Source organism: Macaca fascicularis, chromosome 1, assembly GCF_037993035.2.
Source record: "Macaca fascicularis isolate 582-1 chromosome 1, T2T-MFA8v1.1".
Taxonomy (NCBI): domain Eukaryota; kingdom Metazoa; phylum Chordata; class Mammalia; order Primates; family Cercopithecidae; genus Macaca; species Macaca fascicularis.
Window position 1 is genome coordinate 29,393,805 of NC_088375.1, and position 26,469 is coordinate 29,420,273.

A 26,469-nucleotide genomic window follows, 5' to 3' on the forward strand; every position below is an offset into this window, starting at 1 on the left:
TGCCTACTTGTTACTTTTTCGTCCTGAATTTTCACGTTATTACACTTTTGATAGCAGAATCCTGTATTTTGGTGCAGAGGTGGCAAAATAAGGCGGGGGCTGGTGGTGCGCAGAAGCTGACAAGGTTAGAATGTGCAGCGTTTTTACGACAGACTGGTTTTACTCATTTCCTGCCTCACTTCTCTCCGATCTGCATAGGTTTTTCTTTTCATCTTCCGTTATCAGTACGCTCCCGTCTGCCGCGCTCCGCCCCTGTGTGGCGCAGGATCGCAGTCAGTGGATTAAGCCGGCTGCAAGACAAGGCGGACGCCGAGCCCGGGAAGGAAGCGCGCTCTCCGCCCCGCCTAGAGGGAAGGCCCAGCCTCAGCACAGCAGCGCTCCCTCGGCACCCGGACGTGACCTAGTTCTCACAGAGGCCCGGCCTCTTCCGCCACAAGTGCAGCCCGCGGTCCCGCCCCGTCCCGTGAATGGTCGGCCGGCCTCACGTCTAAAAAGCGTTTAGGTGCCTGCGACCGAGCCTCGGGAGAAAGGCGAGCACGTCTCAGCCAATGAGGTGATAGAAATGCAAAGCAGCGACCAACGACTAGCTGGGATGGGCTGGGCCGGCCGACGAATCACGAGGTCTCGCACCCGGATATGGTTGCTGGGCTCGGAAATCTAGCTCGGGAAAAGCGTGAGGGACTCTTCACGTGGGGCAAGGACAGCAGGCGCGGAGGAGGGGGTGAGCGTGTGTGAGATTCAGTGGCCCGTGCGTTTGTTGTGTAAGGGTCATCCAGGGGGAACAAATCAATGTGGCTGTTTTTCCGTGGAAAGAATTGCCACTGCAGCGTCCCGGAGCCTGCGTGTGGTGGGCAAGCTCCTCAGATGGTATCTCACAGGGAGTAGGGGAGTCTTGAAAACGCAGCTCCGGCGGTAGGAACATGAACCTCTTACCTAAAAGTTCCAAGGAGTTTGGCTCCGTTGACTACTGGGAGAAGTTCTTCCAGCAGCGAGGAAAGAAAGCTTTCGAGTGGTATGGAACCTACCTGGAACTGTGCGGGGTTCTACACAAATACATCAAGCCCAGGGAAAAGGTGAGGAGCGCGGCCTGTCAGCCCTTCGTACGTGCTCCGGAAGGTGGGAACTAGTAACAGGAGTCTTGCACTTGGTGGACAGTGACAGGCGGGAGGACCCTAGCTGGACGCATATTTCAGCATTTCCTGAATTGTCCCTGCTAAAAGACAAACTAAAATTTTCAGCCTGGGCGTGGTGGCTCACGCCTGTAATCCCAACACTTTGGGAGAGCGAGGTGGGAGGATCGCTTGAACCCAGGAGTTCGAGACCAGCCGGGGTAACATAATGAGACCTCGTCTCTACAAAAAATGAAAAAAATAGCTGGGCGTGGTGGCGCGCATCTGTAGTTCCAGCTACTCAGGAGGCTTAGGTGGGAGGATCGCTTGAGCCCAGGAGGTTGAGGCTGCAGTGAGCCATGATCACTCCACTGCACTCCAACCTGGGTGACAGAGTGAGACGCTGTCTCAAAATTTTTTTTAAAGGTTTGCAGGTAATAAACCTCCCACCCCAACTCATTCTTGGATTAATGACCCTACTTGAAGAGTGACTTCCAATCTTCTGTCACTGTATTCCTGTGCAACCTGCGGCAGTTGTGACCTTGTGTATGAATTTGTTTTTCAAATAGTTGTTCAGTGCTCTCCGAGTTTCAGGCACTGTGCCCAGTCCTTAAGCTATAAGAGCATTAAGACATAAACCCTGCACATGTTCCAGAAGTGAAACATGATAAGTACAATAATGGGTTTGGTAATAGGTGAGATTGTACTGGAGGTTGGGAAGGAGGAAAGGTAGAAAACTAACATTTGCGGGTAAGCTTTATGTGCCAGACCTTTATTGGGTGCCGTGTATATGCATGTGCAGTCTTTCAATTCTCATCATAAACTCAGGTGAGTGGCCCTGGATGCATTTTACAGATGAGGAAACTGAGGCCTTGAGAGCCACTTTTTTTTTTTTTTTGCCCAAGATCATGCCCAAGTGGTCATGTGGGGATTTAAACTCAGGCCTGTCTGGCTCAAAAGCATATGCACATCTCTTTGTACCATGCTTTTCCAGAGATGGCAATATCAGAATTTCTAAGTTTGAATGGAAGATTGCTCCCTGGAGAGGGAGACAACAATCTGAATTTTAAGTTTGGCTTCAGAAAATAGCTGAATATTGTGAGATGGAATCTGTGATGGAAGTAAGATTTGAATCCTCACAAAGTGTACTTTATTGTCTAATGGAGCCAAAGGCATGAGTAGATTGAGGAAATATGGTTATTCCCGGCCTAGGATTTCAACTGTAACTCTATATTTGGATTCTCTGACTTCCTATTAATTCCCAAGTAATAAGTGCATGTTTTAGAGAAAAGAACAATTATGATTAATTTGTTTCTGCAACACAAAGCCCATTCTTATATAACTTGTAGCTGAATGTGGTTTTCACTAGTGAGTATCTATGTGGTGGTTCAAGATAGAGTCTAGAATCAGCTCTGCAATGTTGCTGTTTCCCTGGTAGTAGCATCTCCACCTTCTGCAAATGTGCCTCAGCCAAGGTGAGACTTGATTCCTTGAAGTACCTGAAGCACAGTCCTTTGCTTTGATTACCTTCCTCTTGTCTGCGAATTTTTTCTCCAGGTGCTGGTGATTGGGTGTGGCAACTCAGAACTGAGTGAGCAACTGTATGATGTGGGCTATCGGGATATAGTGAACATCGACATCAGTGAGGTTGTCATCAAGCAAATGAAGGAATGCAATGCCACGCGACGGCCCCAGATGAGCTTCTTGAAGATGGACATGACACAGATGGAGTTTCCCGATGCCTCGTTCCAGGTGGTGTTGGACAAGGGCACCCTGGATGCTGTCCTGACAGATGAGGAAGAGAAGACCCTGCAACAGGTGGACAGGATGCTGGCTGAGGTTGGCCGTGTCCTGCAGGTGGGCGGTCGCTATCTCTGCATCTCCCTGGCTCAGGCTCACATCCTGAAGAAAGCAGTGGGCCACTTCTCCCGGGAGGGGTGGATGGTGAGGGTGCACCAAGTGGCCAACAGCCAGGACCAGGTGTTGGAAGCAGAGCCTCAGTTCTCCTTGCCTGTCTTTGCCTTCATCATGACCAAGTTCAGGCCAGTCCCTGGCTCTGCCCTTCAGATCTTTGAGCTGTGTGCTCAGGAGCAGGGCAAGCCTGTGCGGCTGGAGAGTGCCGAGCGGCTGGCCGAGGCGGTGCGGGAGCGGCAGCAGTATGCCTGGCTGTGCAGCCAGCTGCGCCGCAAGGCCAAGCTGGGGAGTGTGTCTCTGGACTTGTGCGATGGGGACACGGGGGAGCCACGCTACACCCTCCACGTGGTGGACAGCCCCACTGTGAAACCATCGCGGGACAATCATTTTGCGATTTTCATCAGTGAGTTGGGATTGCTCCCTCTCTTCCCTGGAGGGGCTGGCTTACAGGGGCTGGGACTTGGGCTGGGGTTTGGGCTGGGGCTGAGGCTGGGTTGGGGCTTTGGTGGGATTCTTGACTGTTTTTATCTTGCAGGGGTTTGTACTTCCAGAGGATTAGACTACCCAAGGCATGATGAAAAGAGAGTAATAGCTTTCTAGCAACCTACTGCGAGTTGAGACCTATTCCTTCTCATTTGCCATTGCAAAGGCTTGATGAATTGTGAGAATGGGGTTGGTAGGGGAGAGAGAATAGAGATACATTTAGGAGGTCACATATGACATAGAGATGCTAGTTTCTTGGTAGCATGGAGTAATGGAAGTAATGCTAGACTAGCAAGTCTAAGACATAGGTTCTAGTCCCAGCTGTATCCTGTGAGCTGCAGGACCTGGGAAAGTTGCTGTGCTTGTCTGCAAAATTTAGAGAGGCAGCATAGGATAGCAGCTAAAAAAGTGAGGTCTGGAACCAGACTGTTTGGGTTTCAGTTTTGGCTCAGTCATTTCCTGATGGTATGACATTAGACAGGTTACTTTTCTTTCTCTGCCTTGGTTTTCTCACCTATAAAGTGGGAGTGTAACTCTGGTATAGTGGTGAGAAGTATAAAAGCTCTTAGAAATGGTACCTGGCCTTGGAAGTGCTGTGTAAATATTAACCATTATTATTGAAAGCAGTAAGTGATACCAGATTTACCTTAAAAAGGATAAAAAAGCAGGAGGAAATGCTTTCAAAAGTAGAACATTCTAGACAAATGCAAAGTGTTTATGGTCTTGGTGTTATGGTAGTTTGTTTCCTGGTGACTGAACCAGTTTTTCAAGTATTCTGTAATTCTATCCATCCATGGGTGGAAATAAATAGTGTAGTGAATACAAGCGTGGGTAGAGTCTGGGGCTAGACTGCCTGGGTTTGAGTCCCAGCTTCACCATTTACTTATTGTGTGAAGTTGGGCAAATAGTGTAACTTCTGTTTCTCAATTTCCTCATTTGTAAAAATGGGGATAATACTACTACCTGCAGCTTGGGCTGTTGGAGGATTCCATTAATATGTATTTGTCAACAGCTTGGAGTCATGCCTGGCATGACTTATTTGTGTTGGCATTATTGCTGTTTTTCTTGTGGTAGGTGCCTGCCTCCTTCCCCTACAGACATGCCCACACTTCTTCTCCACCCTTGGTCCTACGTCTTGTCTGGTGGGCTGCTTTGCCCTAGGTGTTGTGAACTAGAGAGTCGTTAGCTCCTCAGTGGGTCACAGTTGGGGAAGATGCTGGTCTTGGACAGGGACTGGCTCCCTTCCATTTGGGCCATATTGGTTGTGGGCTTGAACACTCTTTCCAGGACTCCCTGTAACCAAGTTCTTTTTTCTAGTCCCCCAGGGCCGGGAGACTGAGTGGCTCTTTGGCATGGATGAGGGCCGGAAACAGCTGGCGGCCAGTGCTGGCTTCAGGAGGCTGATTACAGTGGCCCTTCACCGAGGTCAGCAGTATGAAAGCATGGACCACATCCAAGCTGAGCTGTCGGCTAGAGTCATGGAGCTGGCCCCAGCTGGGATGCCCGCCCAGCAGCAGGTAACACAGCTTTCGTACAGCTTTCATGGGTCTCTGAGGTCATGTTAGCAGCCAGGGAGGCAGAGGGAGCCTTGTCAGGATCTAGGACTAGAGTCTGTGACTCTCATCTAATCCTGGATGGGTATCAGCAGCTAAGGGTTACATGGCAGGGAAACCCTGTCCTTTGCCCCAGGCAATGAGAGGAAAGTGAGTACAGTAGGGTCTGTGTCTGGGGGAGCCTCTCAGACTCGATAGAAATGGCAGGACGGAAATGCTCTATACATTGCGGGCTCCAGTTCTTCTTAATTTGAGTTGCTCTGACTGTGGGTTTCTTCTTCCACACTTTTTGAGCTGGATTTTCTTGGTCATTTTGCTTCTTAGAACTATCATTATCTAAGGGTATAAATGGGAAAGGGCCAAAACAGCTCAGCACGGTTATCCAGGTATTCACGTTGCTGGTCAGGTGTTTTATTGGGAAGGAAACTGAAGGTTTTTGCCTAAATGGTGATACGGTATTATCAGTTAACACCAACTGTGCCATCCTGGTCACCATGGGTAATGAACAAGTGATTTTACTGCAAGAACTTCATGTTGAGGAGTTGATCCTTTTTTTTTCTTTTTTGAGATAGGGTCTTGCTCTGTTGCCCAGGCTGGACTGGAGTTCAGTGGTGTGATCACGGCTCACTGCAGCCTCAGCCTCAACCTCCTGGGTTCAGACCGTCCTCCCACCTCAGCCTCTGGTAGTAACTGGGACTATAGGTGCAAACCACCATACCTGGCTAGTTTTTTTACATTTTTTTTAGAGACAGGGTCTCCCTGTGTTGGCCAAGCTTTGATCCTTCTTGATAGGTGGGAAAGCAAAGGTATCTAGAGGCTTGGTGCAAATAGTAACAGTTCTGAAAAAAAGAACCTAGGCTTCTGGGTGCCTGGCCTGTGGTTCTGTCCACTAGGCTGACTTGTGTTTACAGAAGAATGTGTGTTTGATTCTTCCTGGCCAACTTTGGGGTTGGTGACCCCTATTTCAGGGAAGCCCAGATCCTCTGGGGAGCTTCATTTGTGACCTCTCACCAGTGCCTGAGTCTGCAGGGTCAGGAGATACTGGTGATTATTAAATAGTCTTATAGGTCTTTAAAAAAAGAAATAAATATAAAGATAGGGGGAAGGAGTGGGAAAGTTTAGGGGGAAAGTATATCTTTCTCGTAAGGTTTAGAAAAATGGGGGAAAAATAGATGAGAATAATTAGAGGAAAGGAAAATTTCTCTAGATTTGGAGTGGTTGTTTCCCCCATGGATTTTGTTATCTTTATTCTTGTGTAGATTCCTTCCCATAATCACAGCCTCTTCCTGAGGGTTCCCTCTAGCTTGTGTTATTCTGGACTATTGAGAGTTCTTTTAGGGTTTACTGATGAGAAACCCCTAAAAGAACTTGGGGAGAATCAACTGCATCTCACTAGTTGTTTGGAAGATACTTATGTGTTCAGTTGATTTTCAAAAGATGAGTTAAACCTCTTAGATCGGTTCAAAGGCTCCAGAAAAGTGCTTTCATAGAATGGCAAATCTTTGGAGTAGTTGTTGTTTAGAACCATGGTATAGGGATATATACACACAAAGAGGAAGGGGTTATAATTTCTCTTATTTCTTAAATGAACTACTGTTTTGACCACATCTCTGGTTGTACCTTCAGGTGCCCTTTCTGTCTGTGGGTGGGGACATTGGGGTCCGGACTGTTCAGCACCAAGACTGCAGTGCCTTGAGCGGTAACTATGTCATCGAGGACGTGCAAGGGGATGACAAGCGATACTTCCGGCGACTGATTTTCCTTAGCAACAGGAATGTGGTGCAGTCAGAAGCCAGGTTGCTGAAGGATGTGTCTTACAAAGGTGAGATGTCATAGGCGCCGTGGTGGGACCCAGGTCGCCGTGGCATGGACTACATTTCCTGGGAGCTTGGCCGAGATGTAGAATGGACCTGGGTGTCTGTGAATTCTTAACCATCTGGACTCTTAGGGTGTGAGCAGTGATAAGCAGAGTACATTCTGTTCTTGAGCAGAGTCTGGCTCTGAAGTGATAAGGGGCGTGGGTAGTGAAGCCAAATACATGTGATAATCGCCTTAATGTCTTCAGTTTAAGGGCATCTGTTTTGCAGGTGCTCCATGTACATCTGTGTATTGTTTCAGTAGGCGTCTGTGAGGTGAGCCAGAACCATGGAAGTTGCAGGTGAGCCCTGCCCTCCATCGTGTGACTCACCTGTTTCAGAGGGTTTTGGAGTTGGCGGGTGATTTAGAGGCCATCTAGTATAGCACTGTTCAGTAGAACTGTCTGTGATGAAGGAGATGTTTAGTACCTGAGTTTCTAATGTGGTCGTGACTAACCTTATGTAGTGCTGAGCGTTTGGAATGTGGCTAGTGTAACTGAGGAATTGAATTTTTATTTTCTTTAATTCTAATTAATTTACATTTACATTTCAACAGACACAGGGGGCTAGTGGCTAGTATTGGACAGTGTAGATCTAAACCATCTCCTCTAGGATCCCTTTAAGTGGTCTCCCAGCTGTCACTCAGAAACTCCCCCTGATGGGGAATCAATAGTTTGTTTTTACCTGTGTTTCTCACAGGCTGTGTTAGTTTGTGTTTTAAAGGTGATACTTGCTCATTGAAATCACTTCATAAGTCAAATGTAGAGAGTGAAAAGTGAACGCCCCTCACCTCTCCGTCTCTAGTGCATTTTCCCTGTCTGAGGCACAGAGATTCAGGGATGGGAGCTGAAATGGCTCTCCTGATTCCCAGTTGTTCCCTTTGCCTGGCTTGCCTGCCCTCATAGCAAGGCCATCTGGGAGGAGGGTGGAGACAGAGAATTCAGATGCTTGAGGTTGTGGACTTGCTCTGAACTAGGATCAAGTTACCCAGCGAAATGGTTTTTTTCTTTAGGGGTTTTCCCTGGCCAAGAGCACCCAAGATTGTTGGGTTTCTGCCCTATTATTTGGTCACTCTGGCTACAGGTTGGTCCAGTTTCATCTCACTAAAATCTCAGTAAAATTGCTTAAAAGGACATTTTGCCCCTTTCAGTTTGGGTTTCAGGTTTTTTCACCATTGTCATGTTCCTTGACTTCTTGGTAGCACTTTGTTCTCATGGAAAGAATGTTCCCTCTCATGGGAGTATTGGTGAGCAAGAAGGAGAGCATATTAAAAAGTGATTTCATATCTGAAAAGCATCCCGACCCCACTCATCAATGCCTTTTGCTGCTGGGGAATGCAGCTGATCCCTATGAAGACACAGCCATCTGTTTAGTATGATATCCTGCAGCAGTGAAGGGAGTGGGGAGAGGGAAACGGGAGTGGCTTTTTCGGATTTATTTCTTTTTGAATACTTGTGATTTTCTTCTTCAGCAGAGGTTGGTAGTGCTACCTGTGTGGCATAGCAGAAAGATGATAGGTGATGGAGACAGGCAGTCCGAGGTTCAACTCCTGTCTCTACCATCTGCTGATTCCCTATTTACTTAACACTTCAGTGGCTCAGTGTGTTCATGTGCCAAGAATTGGAATGATAAGGTAGAAGAGCGAAAAGAATAAAAGTTACGGTATAGTAATTGGCACATAGGAGGTGATTAGTAACTTTACCTTTCTTTAAAGGACTTTATGAGTAATCTTTTCTCCTGTTAGTGGCCTTACATTTCTCAGAGGGGAGGTACCAAGGCTCCTCAGTTGAGTTTTCCCAGGTTTTTGAGTGTGCATTTGCCATTTCCTTTTCCAGGTTCCTTGCATCCATTGTATATGTTAAATGTTTAACAACTGTCTCGTTGTGGGGCAGGGTGGGGGGGGGCACATCCTGATTTATAGTGTTTATCAGTTCTCTAGTATAAATACCACCACTGTGTTTGTTTGTTTTACGTTGCTTATAAAGGAATACCTGAGACTGAGTAGTTTATAAAGAAAAAAAGTTTATTTTGGCTTATGGTTCTGCAGACTGTACAAGAAGCATGGTACCAACATCTGCTTCTGGTGAGGCTTCAGGAAGCTTACAATTATCACAGAAGGTGAAGGGAGAGCAAGCACATCACATAGCAAGAGAGATGCCAGGCTTTTTTCAACAACAGCTCTAGAGTGAGAACTCACTCAATACCATGGGGAAGGCACCCAGCCATTCATGAGGGATCTGCCCTCATGACCAGCATGGTGGCTGTGACATTGGGGATCACATTTCAACATGAGGTTTGTAGGGGACAAACGTCTAAATGATTTCACTATGGCCAGTTTCAGGCTATCAACATGATGTCAACCAGTTTGCAAAATTTTAACGATTAGGTCTTTTGAGTCTATTCAAGCCATCTGGAGCACACTGCTGCTGGTAACCCTTGCTTCCTGAGGACTAGTGTACTAAGCATGGAACTTCATATCTCTTGTTTAGCCCAGAAGAAGCGGAAAAAGGACAGGAAGAAGCAGCGGCCTGCTGATGTGGAGGACTTCCCTGCAGCCCCAGGACAGTCCATTGATAAGAGTTACCTGTGTTGTGAACACCACAAAGCCATGATCGCTGGCCTTGCCCTGCTGAGAAACCCAGAGCTACTCCTAGGTGAGAGAGATGTCACTGCCTTCCACAGAAGGGAGCATAAAGATTACAGACCTAAACAATTGGTGTCACCTGCATTGTAGTTGAAGAACAGCGATTATAAGCTGACAGTGTATCTTTCTTCATCTCAACCATGTTAAAAGTTAATGAGCAGTCTAATTAACTGTTGCCTCCAACTCAACCTGTTATATTGAAATTGTATTGAAATATGTTAGGGTCTAAATGGCATTTTTTCTGTTCATTTCTTTTTAAAATTAAGGTATATCGTGTATTCAGTGAGACATGTAAAAATACACAGAGTTTAATTGTTCAGCTTTTCTATAATGCATCACTTGAACATAAGATGCAATTGTATCTTGAAGTTCTACTTTCTAAAAAGATTCATATTATAGTTAATGCAGTCATAGCCTTATTACTAATAGCAGGTTTGGATCTGACTGCATTAGTAAAAATGTTCATGTTTCTGTCTGTGATTATAACCATTTTCACCTGAAGTCCCTGAATGTGCCTTCTTGGAACACCCTATACTTTTGTCCTATTGTAGTGTTGATACATGTCACTAGAACCTCAGTTCTTAGATTTAATTCTCAGGGATTGTCTCCTTTGGGTGACTTGTTTTTTTGTTGTCTTCCTTTGATCCCCCTGTGGTGGCTGTGCTGTATGCTTAGGAGCAGGAGTTGGGCCTTTGTTTTCCTGTGATGTGTGGAACTTGAATGGCTTACCCTTACTTGGTGAGGGTGTCTGAGAAGACAGTGTGGCCTTTTGAGTCAGGGGCAAGGGGCATTGCACTTCTCTTGCCTTTTAATCATGAGCAGGATTGCTTGGCCACTCTTCCTCCCTTTCCTAGAGAGGGTCTAATAACTCTTATAGTGAGGAATCTTCTTTTTTTTGAGACAGGGATTCACTCTTGCCCAGGCTAGAGTGCAGTGGTACGATCACAGCTCACTGCAGCCTTGACCTCCTCAGGCTCCCACCTCAGCTTACCATGTAGCTGGTACCACCGGTGTGTGTCACCATGCCCAGCTAATTTTTCTACTTTCTATAGACAGGATTTCACCATGTTGCCCAGGCTGGTCTCGAACTCCTGAGCTCAAGTAATCTGCCCACCTCGACCTCCCAAAGTGCTGGGATTACAGGTGTGAGCTACTGCCCCGGCCACTTTGAGATCTTTAAGAGACCATAATAATAACACATTAGTTCACCTTCTGGATCTAGTCATCATGAATCCAGGGTTGAGTTATCAGATGTCAAATTGACTCTTAGATTTCTGGAATGAGACAGGGAGACCTCTAAATCTTGTATCCCCTGAGTGGAGACAGTGAGCTGACCTAGGCTTTTGCCTTCCCTGAGGCTGGTACAGAATTTTCCAGTGAACAGATGGCAATGTGATGCTCTATTCTTTTTTTACAGAGATCCCACTGGCATTGTTGGTGGTAGGCCTGGGCGGAGGCAGCCTCCCCCTCTTTGTCCACGATCATTTCCCAAAGTCCTGCATCGATGCTGTGGAGATCGACCCCTCCATGTTGGAAGTGGCCACCCAGTGGTTTGGCTTCTCCCAGAGTGACCGAATGAAGGTCCACATTGCAGATGGCCTGGACTATATCGCCAGCCTGGCAGGAGGAGGAGAAGGTACTGCTCTTGGAGCATTTGAAGAGGTGTTGAAGGATGATTGGTCTGACATTGTCAGGCCCCTAAGGGCCTCTACAATTTATCTCTAAGAGAGTGGCATGAGTTCATTCCAGTCTTCAGCCTGTTCATTTGTTGATATACTTACTCACTAGAGTACCAGCTATATGCTTAGCACTGTGTCAGGTATGAATGTATAGCAATAAGTAAAACAGGCCATTCCTGCCCTTATGGTGCTAACAGACCAGTGGGCTTTTTTCTGACCTGTAAGCTTGTCATTTCCTCACCATCTTAAGAAACCTGAAGTCTAACTGGGCAAAGAAACAGAGAAGAAAAGGTGGAATGTGTGTTGGGAGGTGTTTCTTGTAAATATTTCGACTGGAGGTAAAGCCAGAAATAGAGCAAAACAGTATTCATGTAAGATCAGTGGTTTACAACCTCAGGGTCCGACATTTGGTAATGTATGGAGACAATTTTTGGTTGTCACAGATCAGGGGGTGAGGGATGTTGCTACTGACATCTAACTGGTAGAGATCTAGGATGCTAGTAAACATTTTACAATGTGCAGGACAGGCACTGATGATAGAATTATCTGGCCTAGAATTTCCACGGTGCTGAGGTGGAGAAACCTTGATGCAGATGCTACTCTATGGGAATTCTGATAGGCCTTCTGCAACTAGAATTAAGGTTCCATTTGCTCTAGTAATTTGCATCCCAGATTTAGGACAAAAACCATAAGCATAATAATTTTCTGCAAAATACTAGGGACAGTAACTCTGCTTATTATACAAATAGGCTGCTGGTGACTTTAGTACTTTCTGGAGCTTAAGTCCTTCGGGGAGAAGGCAGTTAGGTTGGTTCAGTTCTGCTGGGGAGCTCAGGACACCCTTCCTGGTCTGCTTATTCCATAACAGATACTCTGGTCTCATTGGATTAGAATATTTTCCAGTAAGAGTGTGGCAAACTAGGATGCCTGGGACGAGTATTGAACCGATGCTATCTTAATTTTAATTGCAAGCTGAATTGAATTATAACAGTTTCACAGGTTCCCTCTCTGAGGCTAGGGTTAGTTTAGGTGCCCAAGCCCAGATAGCTAATACGGTGAAGTATTTACGACAGTGCCATGCACATGGTAAGTACTTAATCCACGATGTTACTGCTGTTGTTATCTATAGATTAATTTTCAATGGCTCTGCCCATCTTCTGTGACACTAAAATGTTTTAGATTACTGGAGCGCTCAAGGCTGCAAATGCAGGCTATTGTTTTCCTTGGACTTTGATGAGCCAACATGTTCTCTTTGTAAGAAACCAAAATCAGATCTGTGCTATGAACAATGATAAGCATGCAGCAGTCCTAATTAAATACTTATTAATTATTGAATAATTACTACCACAGTCTCAAAATTTTCTAAAAACATGTCAGTGGCATTGCAGACCTGGCCCTATAAAAACAATTTAACATTATAGTAAGGAGCAGATCCAATTCTTCATCAGTTCTTTCTCACCCATTTAGCAAAATCATTTCTTTCTTGAGTCAGCTCTTGTTCATGGAACTATAAAGATAACACTAACTGAAATTTCAGAACATTTTCTCCTATGAGGTAAAATACGCTGTTTTCAGAGTTAAAAGTTACCATTTACTGGGTCAGCCTTTAAAGGCTTAGTCAGCTGCTTTGTCTAGATCAGTGGTCCTCAACTCTGACTGTATTTAGAATTACCTGGAAAGCTCAAGAAAAATACCAGAGGCTTCCCATCTCTCCTCTCATCTGCCCCCTACCACTCCAGGATGTTTTATTCTGTTGGTCACAGTGTAGTCCGCATTAGAAGCTTCCCAAGGTGATTGTAATGTTCTGCCACAGTCAAAAGCCACTGGTGTTGATGGCCTCTTAACCAAGAAATATTCATGCTAAAGTGGACCCCATTAATGTTTTTGCCTTTGGAAGGTGCTTTTAAATGTGGAAGAATGTTCCATCTTTACTATGGGACACTCTGAACCCTGATGACAAGGACTGCCCTGGGCCATGATGTCAGTGCCCTTATAGGCAAACCACATCCTCTGTGTCATCCTTCTGACTTAGTCACCATGCCCACCACTGGTAAAGAGGAGGTATAGTGTAGGAATGTAAAATGGTATTATTTTATCCAGCAAAGACAAGGACTTGTTTCCTTCTTTTTCCCAGCACGGCCTTGCTACGATGTCATAATGTTTGATGTTGACAGTAAGGACCCAACACTGGGAATGAGTTGTCCACCCCCGGCATTTGTGGAGCAATCTTTTCTACAGAACGTTAAAAGCATCTTGACTCCTGAAGGTATGGAGAACAAAAGGTTGGAGAGGGAGGAGGGAAGGGACCATTAAAAGAAAAATTTATCTTTTTAATGAGAAATGCACAGAAGTGCGAGCTCGATCAGCTTTTCCAAATTGAATACACCCATTTACTAGCACCAGACACAGAAAATTTCCAGCTTGCCAGAAGTCTATCTCTTATCCCCTTTCAGTAACTTGTCCTCGCAAGAGTAATCACTATCTTAACATCTGTCCGCCCAGCTTAATTGTGCCTGTTCTTGTTCTTTATATAAATGGAATCATATGGAATGTTGGAATGTTCTTTTTTTTTTTGAGACAGGGTGTTGCTTTGTTTCCCAGGCTGGAGTGCAGTGGCATGATCATGGCTCACTGTAGCCTCAAACTCCTGGTCTCAAGGAATCCTCCCACCTCAGTCATCTGAGTAGCTGGGACTACAGGTGGATGCCACCAGGCCTGGCTAATTTTTTTATTTTTATTTTTTGTAGAGACAGGATCTCACTATGTTGCCGAGGCTGGTCTCAAACTCCTAGCCTCAAGCGATCCTCCTACCTTGGCCTCCCAAAGTGCTGGGATTACAGGCATGAGCCACGGCACTTGGCTGAATGTACTCTTTCAGTGCCCATTTTCTTTCACTCAACATGATGTTTGTGAGACTCATTCACAGTGTTGTGTTTACATGGCTTATTTTTATTGCTGTGTTGTATCATGTGACTTAACGCAATTCATTTATCCATTCTGCTGTTGGTATTTGGTTTGTTTCCTGTGTGGGTCTATTATAAGTAGTGCTGCCATTAGCATGTTAGTATATGCCTTTTGATGAATTATGTTTTCAGATCTCTTGGGTCTATACACAGGGTTGTAATTGCTGGATCATAGGTTATGGGTATGTTTGGCTTTTGTAGATGCTACCACACAGTTTTACAAAGTGGTTGTAGCAGTTCACACTCCCCCTAGCATGGTGATGCTAGCTACTACGTGATGCTTCCTACACGTGCTGTACCAGGCAGTGTGTTATTTAATCTTCATAGCAGTCCATTGTTTGAATGAGGAAACTGAGGTTGAAGATTTCCCAAGGTGACGCAAGGTAACAGTTGGGGCTCCAACCTAGTGCCTTGTCACCTCAAAACTGGAGCCTTTAATCCTTATGTTAACAGCCCTCTAGGTGTTTTTGATTTGGTGTAAGGCACTGTGGTAACTGACTTGATTTGGAATCTTAATTGTCAGAAGTCAAGGTAACCTTGGCCCTCTCACTGGTTAATAAATACTCTATGGTATGTATGTCAAGAATGTAATATCCCTGTAGAGTTGGTAAATTTTACTTTTGTAGGGAATCACTTTCTATGAATTGATTGAGACGAAGTCTCATTCTGTCACCCAGGCTGGATTTTGGCTCACTGCAACCTCTGCCTCCCAGGTTCAAGAGATTCTCCTGCCTCAGCCCCCCTAGCAGCTCCTGCCTCAGCCTCCCTAGCAGCTGGGATTACAGGGGTTCACCACCATGCCCAGCTAATTTTTATATTTTTAGTAGAGCCGAGGTTTCACCATTTTGGCCAGGCTGGTCTCAAACTCATGACTTTCAGTGATATGCCTGCCTCAGCCTCCCAAAGTGATATGATCATAGACCTGAGCCACCGTGCCCGGCTGGGAATCACTTCTTTCTCAAAGCAATTCTTTGGGAAACTGAGGCGTGGAGAATGGTAAGATAATGTGTGAGTAGCACAGAAGAGCAAGAAATAAAGCTGAAGTTTGTCTATGGCTCACATGCTCCCCATGCTTTTCTCCATCTGCCTTTCTATGCTGTGTATTCTCTGCAAACTCACCACCATCATAAGTGCGTTTTAGCCCATCAGTCTCCTTGGGACAGGAATTGGTATTTTCCTCAAAGCCGATCCTTATCTTTGATATGTCTCCTGATGTGAGGTCATTCTGACTTTTCTTCCTACCCTATAGGTGTTTTTATTCTCAACCTCGTGTGCCGAGACTTGGGGCTAAAGGACTCAGTGCTGGCTGGGCTCAAGGCAGTGTTCCCCCTCCTATATGTCCGGCGAATTGAGGGTGAAGTGAATGAGATCCTGTTCTGTCAGCTGCACCCTGAGCAAAAACTTGCCACACCAGAGCTCCTAGAAACAGCCCAGGCTTTGGAGCAGACCCTGAGGAAGCCTGGGAGGGGTTGGGATGACACGTATGTCTTGTCAGATATGCTCAAGACGGTGAAGATTGTATGATTGCTTAGGCCAAGCAGCCCTCCTGCCTAGACTGACCTTGGACTCCCAGCCTGCCAGAGATTGAAGAAATACAACGCACAGTACTTTTTAAGCTTCATATTTTTCTCGGTTTCACACTCAGCTACATGTGACCTCCAGCTTAGTGAGGTTGCCTGAAGATTAGGGAAAATAAAAATGTCCTTCCCATCTTGTCCTCTTTAGTACCACTTGGGTTGGTTCGTCTTTGCTTCCTACACCATGTCCTTGTGTAGAATTCCCTGCTGAAGCCCCTAGCACACACTGCATGCCTTAACAAGTATGTGCAAGCCCCTCAGGATTCAAGACAGCCAGATTTTATTGCATCTCTACTTATACTGGTTTGCTTTTGATTTATTCCTCTATTAGTTCTGTAGGAGTGATCTCAAGTGAGATAGCAGAGCAAGATGCCAAAAGACTATAAACAGAGTAAGGTTTCTATAGATGTGAGACAGATCTGAGAGAGCATTTACTCTGTCTCCCTGTGGGTGAAACTGCTGCTGAAATGGTTCCAATTTTTAGGAATCTGCTAACCCACTTCATTATTTGACAGCTTTCCTTGATGACCCAAACCTTGTAGCCTAAGCCATTTGTCTTTTGCTCAGTGGAGGGAGTGTATGGACCTGGCCCCATGGCTTTGCATGTCAAAGACCTGGCAGACTAAAGTGTCTGGTGTTTGTTTACTCACATTCGTTGAGTGACAGCTATGTGCCAGACTCTGCGTAAAGAGTGGTGGCAGAAGTGAAAATGTTTAAGAATGACCAAAAACATTACTAATGAAAGTTAATGTGTTCCAGGCATTCTTCTAAGTGGTTTACATGCACTGTCTCATTTAATCTGAGATAAAGGATAGTTAAGCCCAAACTGTATCTAAACCCAAATCTCACTTGGCTGGAAACATCAATCTTAACCATTTATTGAGAACCATTAAACCAATGATTCCAAGACTGGCTTGAATTTTGTCTTTCCTAATTATACCAAGGTTGATTTAATGAGCAGTGCCGTGGAAAATAGGCATTGTCACCATTCACCACCTGGCTTATCTTTCCACAGACCCTTTAAAAATGGACCCCAACCTTTCAGGTGAAGCATACAGATGCTCTTCATCCTACGATGGGGTTATACCCTCATAAATCTATCATAAATAGAAAATGCATTTAATACCCTGATAAGCCGTTGTAAACTTGAAAAGTTGTAAGTCAGAGACTGTCTGTATTTCAGTGAGGTTGTCATCCTTAGAAAATAGTGTCAGTCCATTAAGGAGAGGAGAGAGTGCAGAGAAGTGTTTTTAGATCTTATCCATTAGAAATACTTGGTGCTCTTTCTTTAGGCCGGAGTCTTCCCCGGAACCCCGTAATGGGAAGATTATCCCTCATGTCAGGTCTGTGTACCCCAGAGGACCTTACTTGGCAAGTCTTTTCTTTTTTCTTCTTTTTTTTTGAGACAGGGTCTCTCTGTCACCCAGGCTGGAGTGCATTGGCACCATCACGGCTCACTACAGCCTTGACCTTTTGGGCTCAGATGATCCTCCCAACTCTCAGCCTCCCAGGTAGCTGGGGCTACAGCATGTACCACCACACCTGGCTCATTTTTTCGTAGAGACACAGTTTCGCCATGTTGCCCAGGCTGGTCTCTTGACTCCTGGGCTGAAGCCATCCACCTGCCTTGGCCTCCCAAAGTGTTGAGATTACAGGCGTGAGCCACTGTGCCTGGCCACTTCATTTTTTTTTTTTTTTTTTTTTTTAATCTCTGAGCTCGTGCAGTGTCAGGATGGGTTATAGAGGCCCAGGGTCTGAGTCAGAGGAGCTTGTCTGCCTGTCCTTGGTCATATCACCCTCATGCTGTGCAGAGTTTGGAGCAGCACATTTGGGTGGCACGGCCAAGCTCGGCATCATCAGAATGATAAGGTTTCAGTTACATCTTAGGGGGAATGGTCCACAGAGTTAGGCACGGATTTACATGTCGCTTCCCACATTCGGAGGTGGGAAGAGGCACTCATGGGTGATGATTATCAAGACTTAAGTATAAAAGAAGAAGGAAATTGGTTATGTGCTGAAGGCTTGAGAAAGACCAAGGGACAGGAGTCAGTTTTTGGCTTAATTTCCTACAAAGGAAATTTGTACCAATGGAGACCAGTATGTTCACCAGAACACTTGGTGGCTGCAGCCTGCTTACTCAAACCCTAGTCTGACTGCCCTCTGGAGCTTGCTGGATTGTGAGGAAAGTTGTGTGTGTACAGACAGCCATTGGCCTGAATCCCATCTTTTCCACTGGAGAGCTTTTCGCTTTTGCACTAATGACAGGCAAATGGTTCCTTATGGGAATTTTGCCTAACTTTAGGGGTGAGAGCTCTAGAGGAGGGGGAGGGTTGGAAGCTTCAATGCCTACCAGACCAAGCAAGTAACAAATATGTAGAGCGAGTGAACCAGGTATAAAACAAAAAGGCTAGGATGAGACCTGTGGCAAACCAGAGAATAAATGTCTCCTCTAAAGGCAGCGGCTGTCCCAGCTGAGTTGTCTTGCAGGAGCACTGTCTTAGCATAGCTAGGTCTTTTAAGAGAAGCCAGAAATCTCGTGTGTGTGTGTGTTGACATTAAAATGTTGGCCAATCAGTATACATCTTCAAGCTATAATCTATTTTGCATAGAGACAGATTATAGGGGAGACAGCCTACAAAATGCCTGAGAATCTGGCATGCACCCTGGTTCTGAGTACAAAACAAGGAGCAAGCCGATAGCAATGAGTTACAAAAGTCTGGAAAAGTCTTATCTATGACCTCAATTTTCTTTAATGGCTACAGCTGAGTGGGGATGGTCCCATCATCCTTGGGAGAGTGTACAATTTAGCTTCCCAGGACTATCAGAGAACTGAATGAGAATAAATCACATGACAGTTTGCGCCTCTGCCCCCCCCCTTCCTAAACAAGTTCTGTGACAATGTAAAATTGGTAAGGCTGCCTATTGCCCTTCTCTGCCTTTTTGCCCTTGTTCCCTACCAATTTTTCAGTGTGTGCCTCCAGTCTTCTGTCATGGCTGCCTGCTAACTGGGCCTCTTCTCTAAGTCTGTCTTCTTATGGGTTGGGTAGACCAGTAGTTACTCTTTTTTTTTTTTTTTTTTTTTTTTTTGAGATAGGGTCTCACTCTGTTGCCCAGACTGGAGTGAAGAGGCACGATTTTGGCTTACTGCCACCTCTGCCTCCCAGTCTCAAGGAGCCCTCTCGCCTCAGCCTCCTGAGTAGCTGGGACTACAGGCGCACACCACCATGCCCAGCTCATTTTTGTATTTTTGGTGGAGACAGGGTTTCACCATGTTGTCCAGGCTGGTCTTGAACTCCTGGGCTCAAGCAATCTGCCTGCCTTGGCCTCCCAAAGTGCTAGGATTACAGATGTGAGCCACGGTGCCTGGCACAACCAGCAGTTATTCTCAGCTGCACATTGGAGTCATCGGATATGGTAAGCAAAATAATGTTCTCCCAAAGATGTCCATGTCCTAATCCTTGCAACCTATGAATGTTACATTACACTACATGACAAAGGGAAATTAATGTAGCAGATGGATTTGGTGTTGTTAATGAGTTGTCTTCAAAATAGGGAGATTATTTTGAGTAATCAAATTCAGACACTTGGTGGACTCCACATAATCTCAAGAGTCTTAAAATGTGGAAGAGGGAGGCAGAAGAGTCAGTGTCAGAGTGAAGCAATGTGAGGAAGACTCACCACTCACTGCTAGCTTTGAAGACCATAGGCCACTAGCTAAGGAACGTGGGCAGCCTCTAGAAGCTGGAGAAGGTAAGAAAACTAGAGCTTCCCTAGAGCTTCCGGCAGGGAGTGCAACTCCACCAATACCTTGAGTGTAGCTCAGTGAGACCCATTTTGGACTTCTGATACGGAACTATAAGATAATGAATTTGTGTTGTTTTAAGCCCCTACATTTGCAGTAACTTTACAGCACCCCTAGAAATGGAATTTACCTGGGAAGCTTTAAAAAATGCCTAGGCCTGGCCCCACCCCCACAGACTGATTTAATTGGCCTGGAGTGCAGCCTGTGCATCAGAATTTTAAAAAAGCTTTCCAGGTGATGGATGCTGTTTTGCAGCCAAAATTGAGGACCCCTGGGGTAGAGGTTCTGTGGATGGATATGTTACAAGGTAAGGGGGAAGGAATTGCTAGTCTCATTAATGACTGCTGGCTTAGCTCTGAAATGCAAACATCAGCAGTCACTTGGTGATTGGAACATACTTCCCTCCCACCTTCACACTAGCCCACACCTTTTAGCTCTTTGCCCTTTGAGTGGATGGCAGTAGTGTGAGGAGTCAACTTGTTGCATTGGGCGATTTCCTCCATGGCGCACAGCACCCTCACTCCCTGCTATAATTGGGCCCTGAGTGTACCTCCCAAGGACTGCTTAATAAAGCTCAAAGTCTAGCAAACCATAAGTCATGCAGTTTCCCTCTTGTGGCTTGTCTTGCCATTTGGTTCCTGCAGATTTTTAACAGCTAAATGGTCGATCATAAAAAGAATCATTAAGTTGGATTTTTCTTTTTTTTTATACCCAATTGGCATTTTTTTTGGAGAGGTTGTTCTGTGCCAGACACTGTGCTTGTGCTAATAAAAAGAAAGACAGCTTCTGCTCACCAACTAGCTGGGGAGAACAAATTACACAGCACGTGGATGAGTTCAGCAACCACCTGTGCATAAAGTGTAAGGGCAGCATACGAAATGGTCAGATGTTTGGTAAGAGTCTTCTTAGATCCTCCCGCTGGGCAGACAAAAAAATCCAGCCTCAATAAAAACTGCCCCCTTAAAGTGACGGAAGGCTGGACTCATGGTTTTGTTTTTCCATCCCAGGTCTCACTTGGTTCCTGTGCTTCCCACTAGATGGCACTAGAAATCACATTTAAGTGCTTGGGTGCTGTAAATAATTCTTCTTGGGAACATGGCACTTCCAGAGGCTCTTTCACCTGAGCCATATTTCCTGTGTCTTTCTCTGGTCAGTAAAGACAGACTTCTACTTGACCTATTGTTCTCTTGCTTCACCTGGTAGCCTATGCCCTCTGCTCTTCCACTGTCACCTGTTTTCCTTGCCACGCACATGGAGACAGCACCATTTTTTCCAACGGTGGAAGCCTGTATAAGGCAGAGATCCTTTTACCCCTACATCCCTGATTTTAGAAGTAATGGCAGGAAATACAGCAATGGAATAATGCTAGTAAGACGTGAAGCTAGCGGCATATAAGAAGACAAAAATGTAACAACATACATCTGGGCCTGAGCTGGCATGTCTTCAAGTTTTCTGCCAAGATGTAAGTCATTTTTATCATAGTAGTAAACTGGTAGATAAATGCTAGTAGAAGTAAAATTTGATTGAAATGGATTTTTTTTTGGAAACCTACCTGCAGTGGGTTGAATAGTGACTCTAAAAAGAAATATCCAAGCGTTAAACCCCAGAACCTATAAATGTGAGCTTATTTGGAAAAAGGGCCTTTTGCAGATGTAATTAAGTTGAGAATCTCAAGCTGAGATTATGTTGGATTGGCGTGGACCTTAAATCCAATGATAAGGACTTAGAATGGAAGGGGAAACGAGACAAGGGAGACACGGGAGAAGGACATATGAAGACAGAGGTAGACTGGGGAGACATCCCTGCAAGCCAAAGAATGACAGGGATTGCTAGCAGCTACCAGAAGCTAGGAAAGAGGCAAGGAATGATTCTCCCTCAGAGCCTCCAGAGGGACCCACCCGCTGACACTTTGCAGACTTCTGGCCTTTACAGTTGTGAGAGAATAAATGTCAATTGGCTTAAGCCATCAAGTTTGTGGTAATTTGTTTCAGCAGCCTTGGGGAATGAATATATAGCCTAAAAGGGCTTTGTGCCACCCCACAGAACCATTAACGTTAGTCTCATTAATGACTGCTGGTTTGGCTCTGAAATGCAAACATCAGCAGTCACTTGGTAATTGGAATATATTCCCCTCCCACCTTCACACTAGCCCACACCTTAGCTCCTTGCCCTTTGAGTGAATGGCAGTGGTGTGAGGAGTTTGGCTTCCCAAAGTGCATGGGCTCCGGGCCACATGCTACCCCAGATGTGTTTAGCCTTCACCAGACATTTTAAATAAAATCGATAGATTAGAAAATCATTTTATACAAAATCTTTAAAATCTCTGGATTCTTTTGAGAATTTAGAAGTTCCTGTGATGACAGGCCCATGTTCATGCTTGGCTGGAACTGGCAAGCATCTGTGCCTTGTGGATGGGTGGTGTTTGCCACAGTCCTCACTGCTTTCTGTGTCTTTCGTGCATTTATGTTACATGCCTGGTCCTGCAGGCATTATAGTTTGTAGCTCCTACAAATGTGTCAGGATAGGTAGGCTGGGAGACACAATCCCTTTTTTAGAATATGGGGAAAGGAGTTCCTGGTTTTGTAGTCAGTAGTTCTGGGTGTTTTTTTGTTATATAGCAGCACAGCTTAGAAGGTGGTTTCAAAATCTGGTTGCACAACAAAACCATCTGGGGTCCATTTCCTATGTACTGATTCTGGACCATATCCCAGACCTACTATGTCAGAATCTTGGGGGGGTGTGTGTGTGGGTTGGGGTGGTGGGGAAGTGATGGAGTAGGACGGTGGTAGAGCCAAGGAATCTGCATTTATAAAACTCTTCAAGCAATTCTGATAATAAACAGGCCTAGAAATAGCTGCCATAGGATATTATTTTTCAGCACTGGAAAGGGAGGCAGTTTGGGTTTTCTATTTCACTGGAGATCTTTGAGGCATGTTGTTTTAAAAAAAAGTCAAGATGGCAGAAGTGCAGCAGAAAAAGCAGCGAAGCAGAAGCAGCAGACCTTCTGCAAGTTCACCTCCTGCGGCGTGCACCCCGACCTGCTGCGGGACTTGTCACGCGAGCAGCGAATGAAGCTGCACTGTGGCCTATGGCAGAACCAGCACTCGCTGCTGAAGGGCCTGTGCAAGGTCAAGAAGTGGGCACTGCCTATGCAGAAGCCAGAGGTGGTGAACGCGCACCTGCAGGACATGATCATCCTGCCCGAGATGGGAGACAAGATGGTGGATAGCATGGTGGGCGTCTACAACGGCAAAGCCTTCAACCAAGTGGAGGGCAAGCCCGAGAGGATTGGCCATTACCTCGATCACCTACAATCTTGTGAAGCACTGCCCGGCCAGGCATCAGAACCACCCACTCTTCCCGTTTCACCGCCCTCAAGGAGTCTGCTCAGCCAATAAAGGCACACACATTTCTTAAATTAAAAAAAAAATAAATAAATAACAAAATGTCTTTTCTCACGGAAATTTGAATGATTGCAATATTTTGTGGAGCTAAGGGTTTGAATTAGATTCGTTCTATTTATGAAACCAAGAAACTTGGTTTCTAGCTACAAACCAAGAGTGGCAAAACAAGATTGGTTCTTTAATGAAGGCATAAAATAAACACCTAATCAATATAGTGATATCTTTTATTTATCTAGGCAAGATGGTACAATACTCTGCAGGACCCCTTCAGCACATCAACAAGTCCTATAGCCCGTCTTCTCTGTTTATTCTCATAAAAGCTGGAAATAGTTATTTCAGAGTTGTAGATTAAATCTCAGCTGAACCAGTACTATGCCTACAAGATGGTACTGTCCTCTGCAGGGCCTCTTCAGCAGGTCAACAAGTCCTATAGCCCACCCGGGTTCTGTTGAGATTTAATCTATAACGCTGAAAAAAGCTGGAAATAATGATTTCCAGCTTTTATTCTTGAAAATAAGGCTTGGATCTCTACCAGTCTTCTGAGGATGCTAATAGACTACCCAGGAAGGAAGAAGGAAATTGTGAGGGTATTTAAAGAAGGTTGTTAGGGGAAATGAAGTTGCCGTTATTTTGGTCAAGGAAGGTTACAATACTACAAAGCACTGCATACAGATTCAACTCATAAGGACTTTATTAAATGATTCTTTTATTCAATTAACATTTATTGGAGTGCCTACTATGTATCAGGCACTTTTCTATTGCACTAGGAGTACTGTAATGAATAAAAGTAATACAAGTCCTTGTTCATGAGCCTTATACTTAAGAAAAATGAAAGGATAGCTTCATTAATGTGTGGCAGGTGCTTTTCATAGGAAGTATGACTGTTATGTGGTCTATATTAATTTATTAATTTTTAAGGCTCTTATATTAGCATGTCCTGCAGAGAAACAAGGCTGAGCCCCCATTGAATGCTATTAATTTGCAGAAGCCATTAGGTGCAATTTTCAAGTTAAATTTCAGGGGTACCGCCAACTGAATGTTTGCATACCTAGCACTTTGCTTACCAGAAGAGCTATTTTCTCATGGCCACCACAGCATCTGCTTCCCCATAGGAGAATGAATAAGCCTCAGGCCATTTGAAAAATGGACCACAGAAAAATTTCCTATAAAGGGCCCTGTGGATGGGCTAGGCCACTCAACCCATTTTCTAGTTATCACGTGGCAGATCTAGGGCTTACCCCCAACCCAAGGCTGGTGATGTGATTCTTAAACATTTTGCCTCCCGTGAAACAGCACAGTTGTGGTAAGGAAGGCTGGCCAATGAGTTACAAGTATAGACTAGGTTGATTCCAGGTCATTCATTGGTGAGAGGGCAGAGCCAGGACTAGCTACATGTCTCTAGGTTTCCAGTTCAGCGCTTGCCACTATGATAACCATCTTGTTTCTTTGAATGCAAAAGTTGAGAACCCTAGCAACATGAAGATGTTAAAATGTCATCTGTTTTGCTGTCCAATCAAGATTGATGGACCGAGAATGGTTGTGATGCCCTAGCAGAGTGCTCAGTAGACCCAGCAAGTGAAGTAGTTGTGGAAAGGCATTGGTGTGAAAGCTGTGGGTGTTATCAGGACCCAGAGCTGCAGTGGTCTGGTACCTCAGCCAGAGCAGAGAATTTCCTTTATTGAGACTTAGCTGAGACCTGCACTACACGAAGACCTGGAGGTCACCATGCAGGCACACAGGCACAGGGATAGAAGCTTTACTCTTTTCCTTCACTCCTCTCTTTGATCCTTTGTTAAGCTCTAGCCACACGCCAAACAGTATGCTGGGGCAATGGGGGTACAAACATCAAGAACCTTGCGTTTTCATAAGCCATCAAATTGGGTTAGGTTGCCAAGGTGATGGCTCTGAGGGGTGAGGGTGGAGAGGAGGAAAGCTAGGCTGGCCTCACTCACTTTGCCTGGCTCTTTGGGGGCGTTGCTGGTATAGAGAGCTGCCAGCCTTAGTAAAACCGAAAGCAAAGATGACCAAACAGTTCAGCCTTTCAAAAATAGTTCCTATACTTTTCTAGTGAGAAAGACTTCCCCTAGTCAGGAATTATGATCCTATTAGTTCCTAGTTGTAAAACATAGTTGTTAAAAGAAAGAGAACTAACATTTATTAAGGACTTACTATGTTAGAGGTACCGTAGAAACATCAGGAAATTTTAAAAGCAACTTTATTGAAGTGTGATTGACATATAACAAACTGCACATGTTTAAATCATACCACTTAATAAGTTTTTACATTTGTATATACCCATGAAATCATCACCACAATCATGATAATGATTAGCCAGGCTTGGTGGCACATGCCTGTAGTCCCAGCTGCTTGGGAAGCTGAGGTAGGAGGATTGTTTGAGCCACTGGAGTTTAGGCTGCAGTGAGCCCTGATCGTGCCACTGCACTCCAGCCTGGGTGACAGAGAGACTCCGCCTCTAAAATATATATATGATTAATATATATGATATGTATATACATGTCCATCACTCCACAAAGTTACCTTATGCTCCTTGTAATTCCTTCATCCCACTTTTCCCACCCCTAGTCTTGTCCTTAGACAACCAGTGGTCTGCTTCCTATCACTACAAATTCGTTTACATTTTCTAGAATTTTACATTAACGAAATCATATAGTATGTATTCTTTTTTGCTTGATGACTTCTTCCTTCCTTTCTTCCTTCCTCTTATTTCTTTCTTTTCTTTCCTTCCTTTCTCTTTCTTTCTTTCTCTCTCTCTTTTCTTTCTTTCTTTTTCTTTCTTCCTCTTTCTTTTTCTCTTTCTCTTTTTCTCTCTCTCGCTCCTTCTCTCCCTTCCTTTTTTCCCTTTCTTTCCCCTTCCTTCCTTCCTTCCTTCCTTCTTTCCTTCCTTCCTTCCTTCCTTCCTTCCTTCCTTCCTTCCTTCCTTCCTTCCTTCCTTCCTTCCTTCCTTCCTTCCTTCCTTCCTCCCTCTCTCCCTCCCTCTCTCTCTCTCTCTTTCTCTCTCTCTCTCTTTCTCTCTCTTTCTTTCTTTCTTTCTTTCTTTCTTTCTTTCTTTCTTTCTTTCTTTCTTTCTTTCTTTCTTTCTTTCTTTCTTTCTTTCTTTCTTTCTTTCTTTCTTTCTTTTTTCATAAAGGCAGAGATTGGTCAGTCTCTCTGGACTTTCAGCTGTGTCTTTACAACTCATGGACTCTATAAGGCTATATGTCAGTTTCCACTCTCTGGGCCATAACCTGGAAACCCTCTCAAGGGAGTAACTTGTCTCAATCATAGGGTTCATCTCATTTGTTTCCCTTCTCTCAGGGATTATTGCTTTTTATTGACCGATGTCCAATGTCTTGAAAACCATTGTTTCAGGCTGGGCGCAGTGGCTCATGCCTGTAATCCCAGCAATTTGGGAGGCCGAGGCAGGCAGATCACTTGGGGTCAGGAGTTCGAGACCAGCCTGTTCAACATGGTGAAACACCATCTTT

General features: G+C 44.9%; 1 protein-coding gene and 1 pseudogene across 2 annotated transcripts; both read left to right on the plus strand.

The window, feature by feature from the left end:
- The first annotated feature begins 618 nt into the window (after positions 1-618).
- On the plus strand, positions 619-16,685 carry METTL13 (methyltransferase 13, eEF1A N-terminus and K55). 2 transcript variants are annotated; one of them, XM_015445483.3, is made up of 8 exons: positions 619-1,073; positions 2,667-3,426; positions 4,824-5,023; positions 6,686-6,881; positions 9,405-9,569; positions 10,977-11,195; positions 13,373-13,504; positions 15,451-16,685. In XM_015445483.3, the coding sequence occupies exons 1-8, from the start codon at positions 921-923 to the stop codon at positions 15,723-15,725; spliced, it is 2,100 nt and encodes a 699-aa protein (XP_015300969.3). In that variant the 5' UTR covers positions 619-920; the 3' UTR covers positions 15,726-16,685. The 2 variants fall into 2 exon arrangements, with proteins under 2 accessions (XP_015300969.3, XP_073867941.1); XM_074011840.1 differs by having other exon boundaries at positions 2,667-2,966.
- Positions 16,686-22,512: 5,827 nt separating this feature from the next.
- On the plus strand, positions 22,513-23,044 carry LOC102132311 (small ribosomal subunit protein uS19 pseudogene; annotated as a pseudogene).
- Positions 23,045-26,469: the final 3,425 nt, after the last annotated feature.

Excerpts from the sequence above, each read along its gene's own strand:
- METTL13 (XM_015445483.3), top strand. The coding sequence starts at position 921 with ATGAACCTCTTACCTAAAAGTTCCAAGGAGTTTGGCTCCGTTGACTAC. Across the intron at positions 1,074-2,666 it reads ACATCAAGCCCAGGGAAAAG|GTGCTGGTGATTGGGTGTGG; the intron begins GTGAGGAGCGCG and ends TTTTTTCTCCAG. Across the intron at positions 9,570-10,976 it reads AAACCCAGAGCTACTCCTAG|AGATCCCACTGGCATTGTTG; the intron begins GTGAGAGAGATG and ends CTTTTTTTACAG.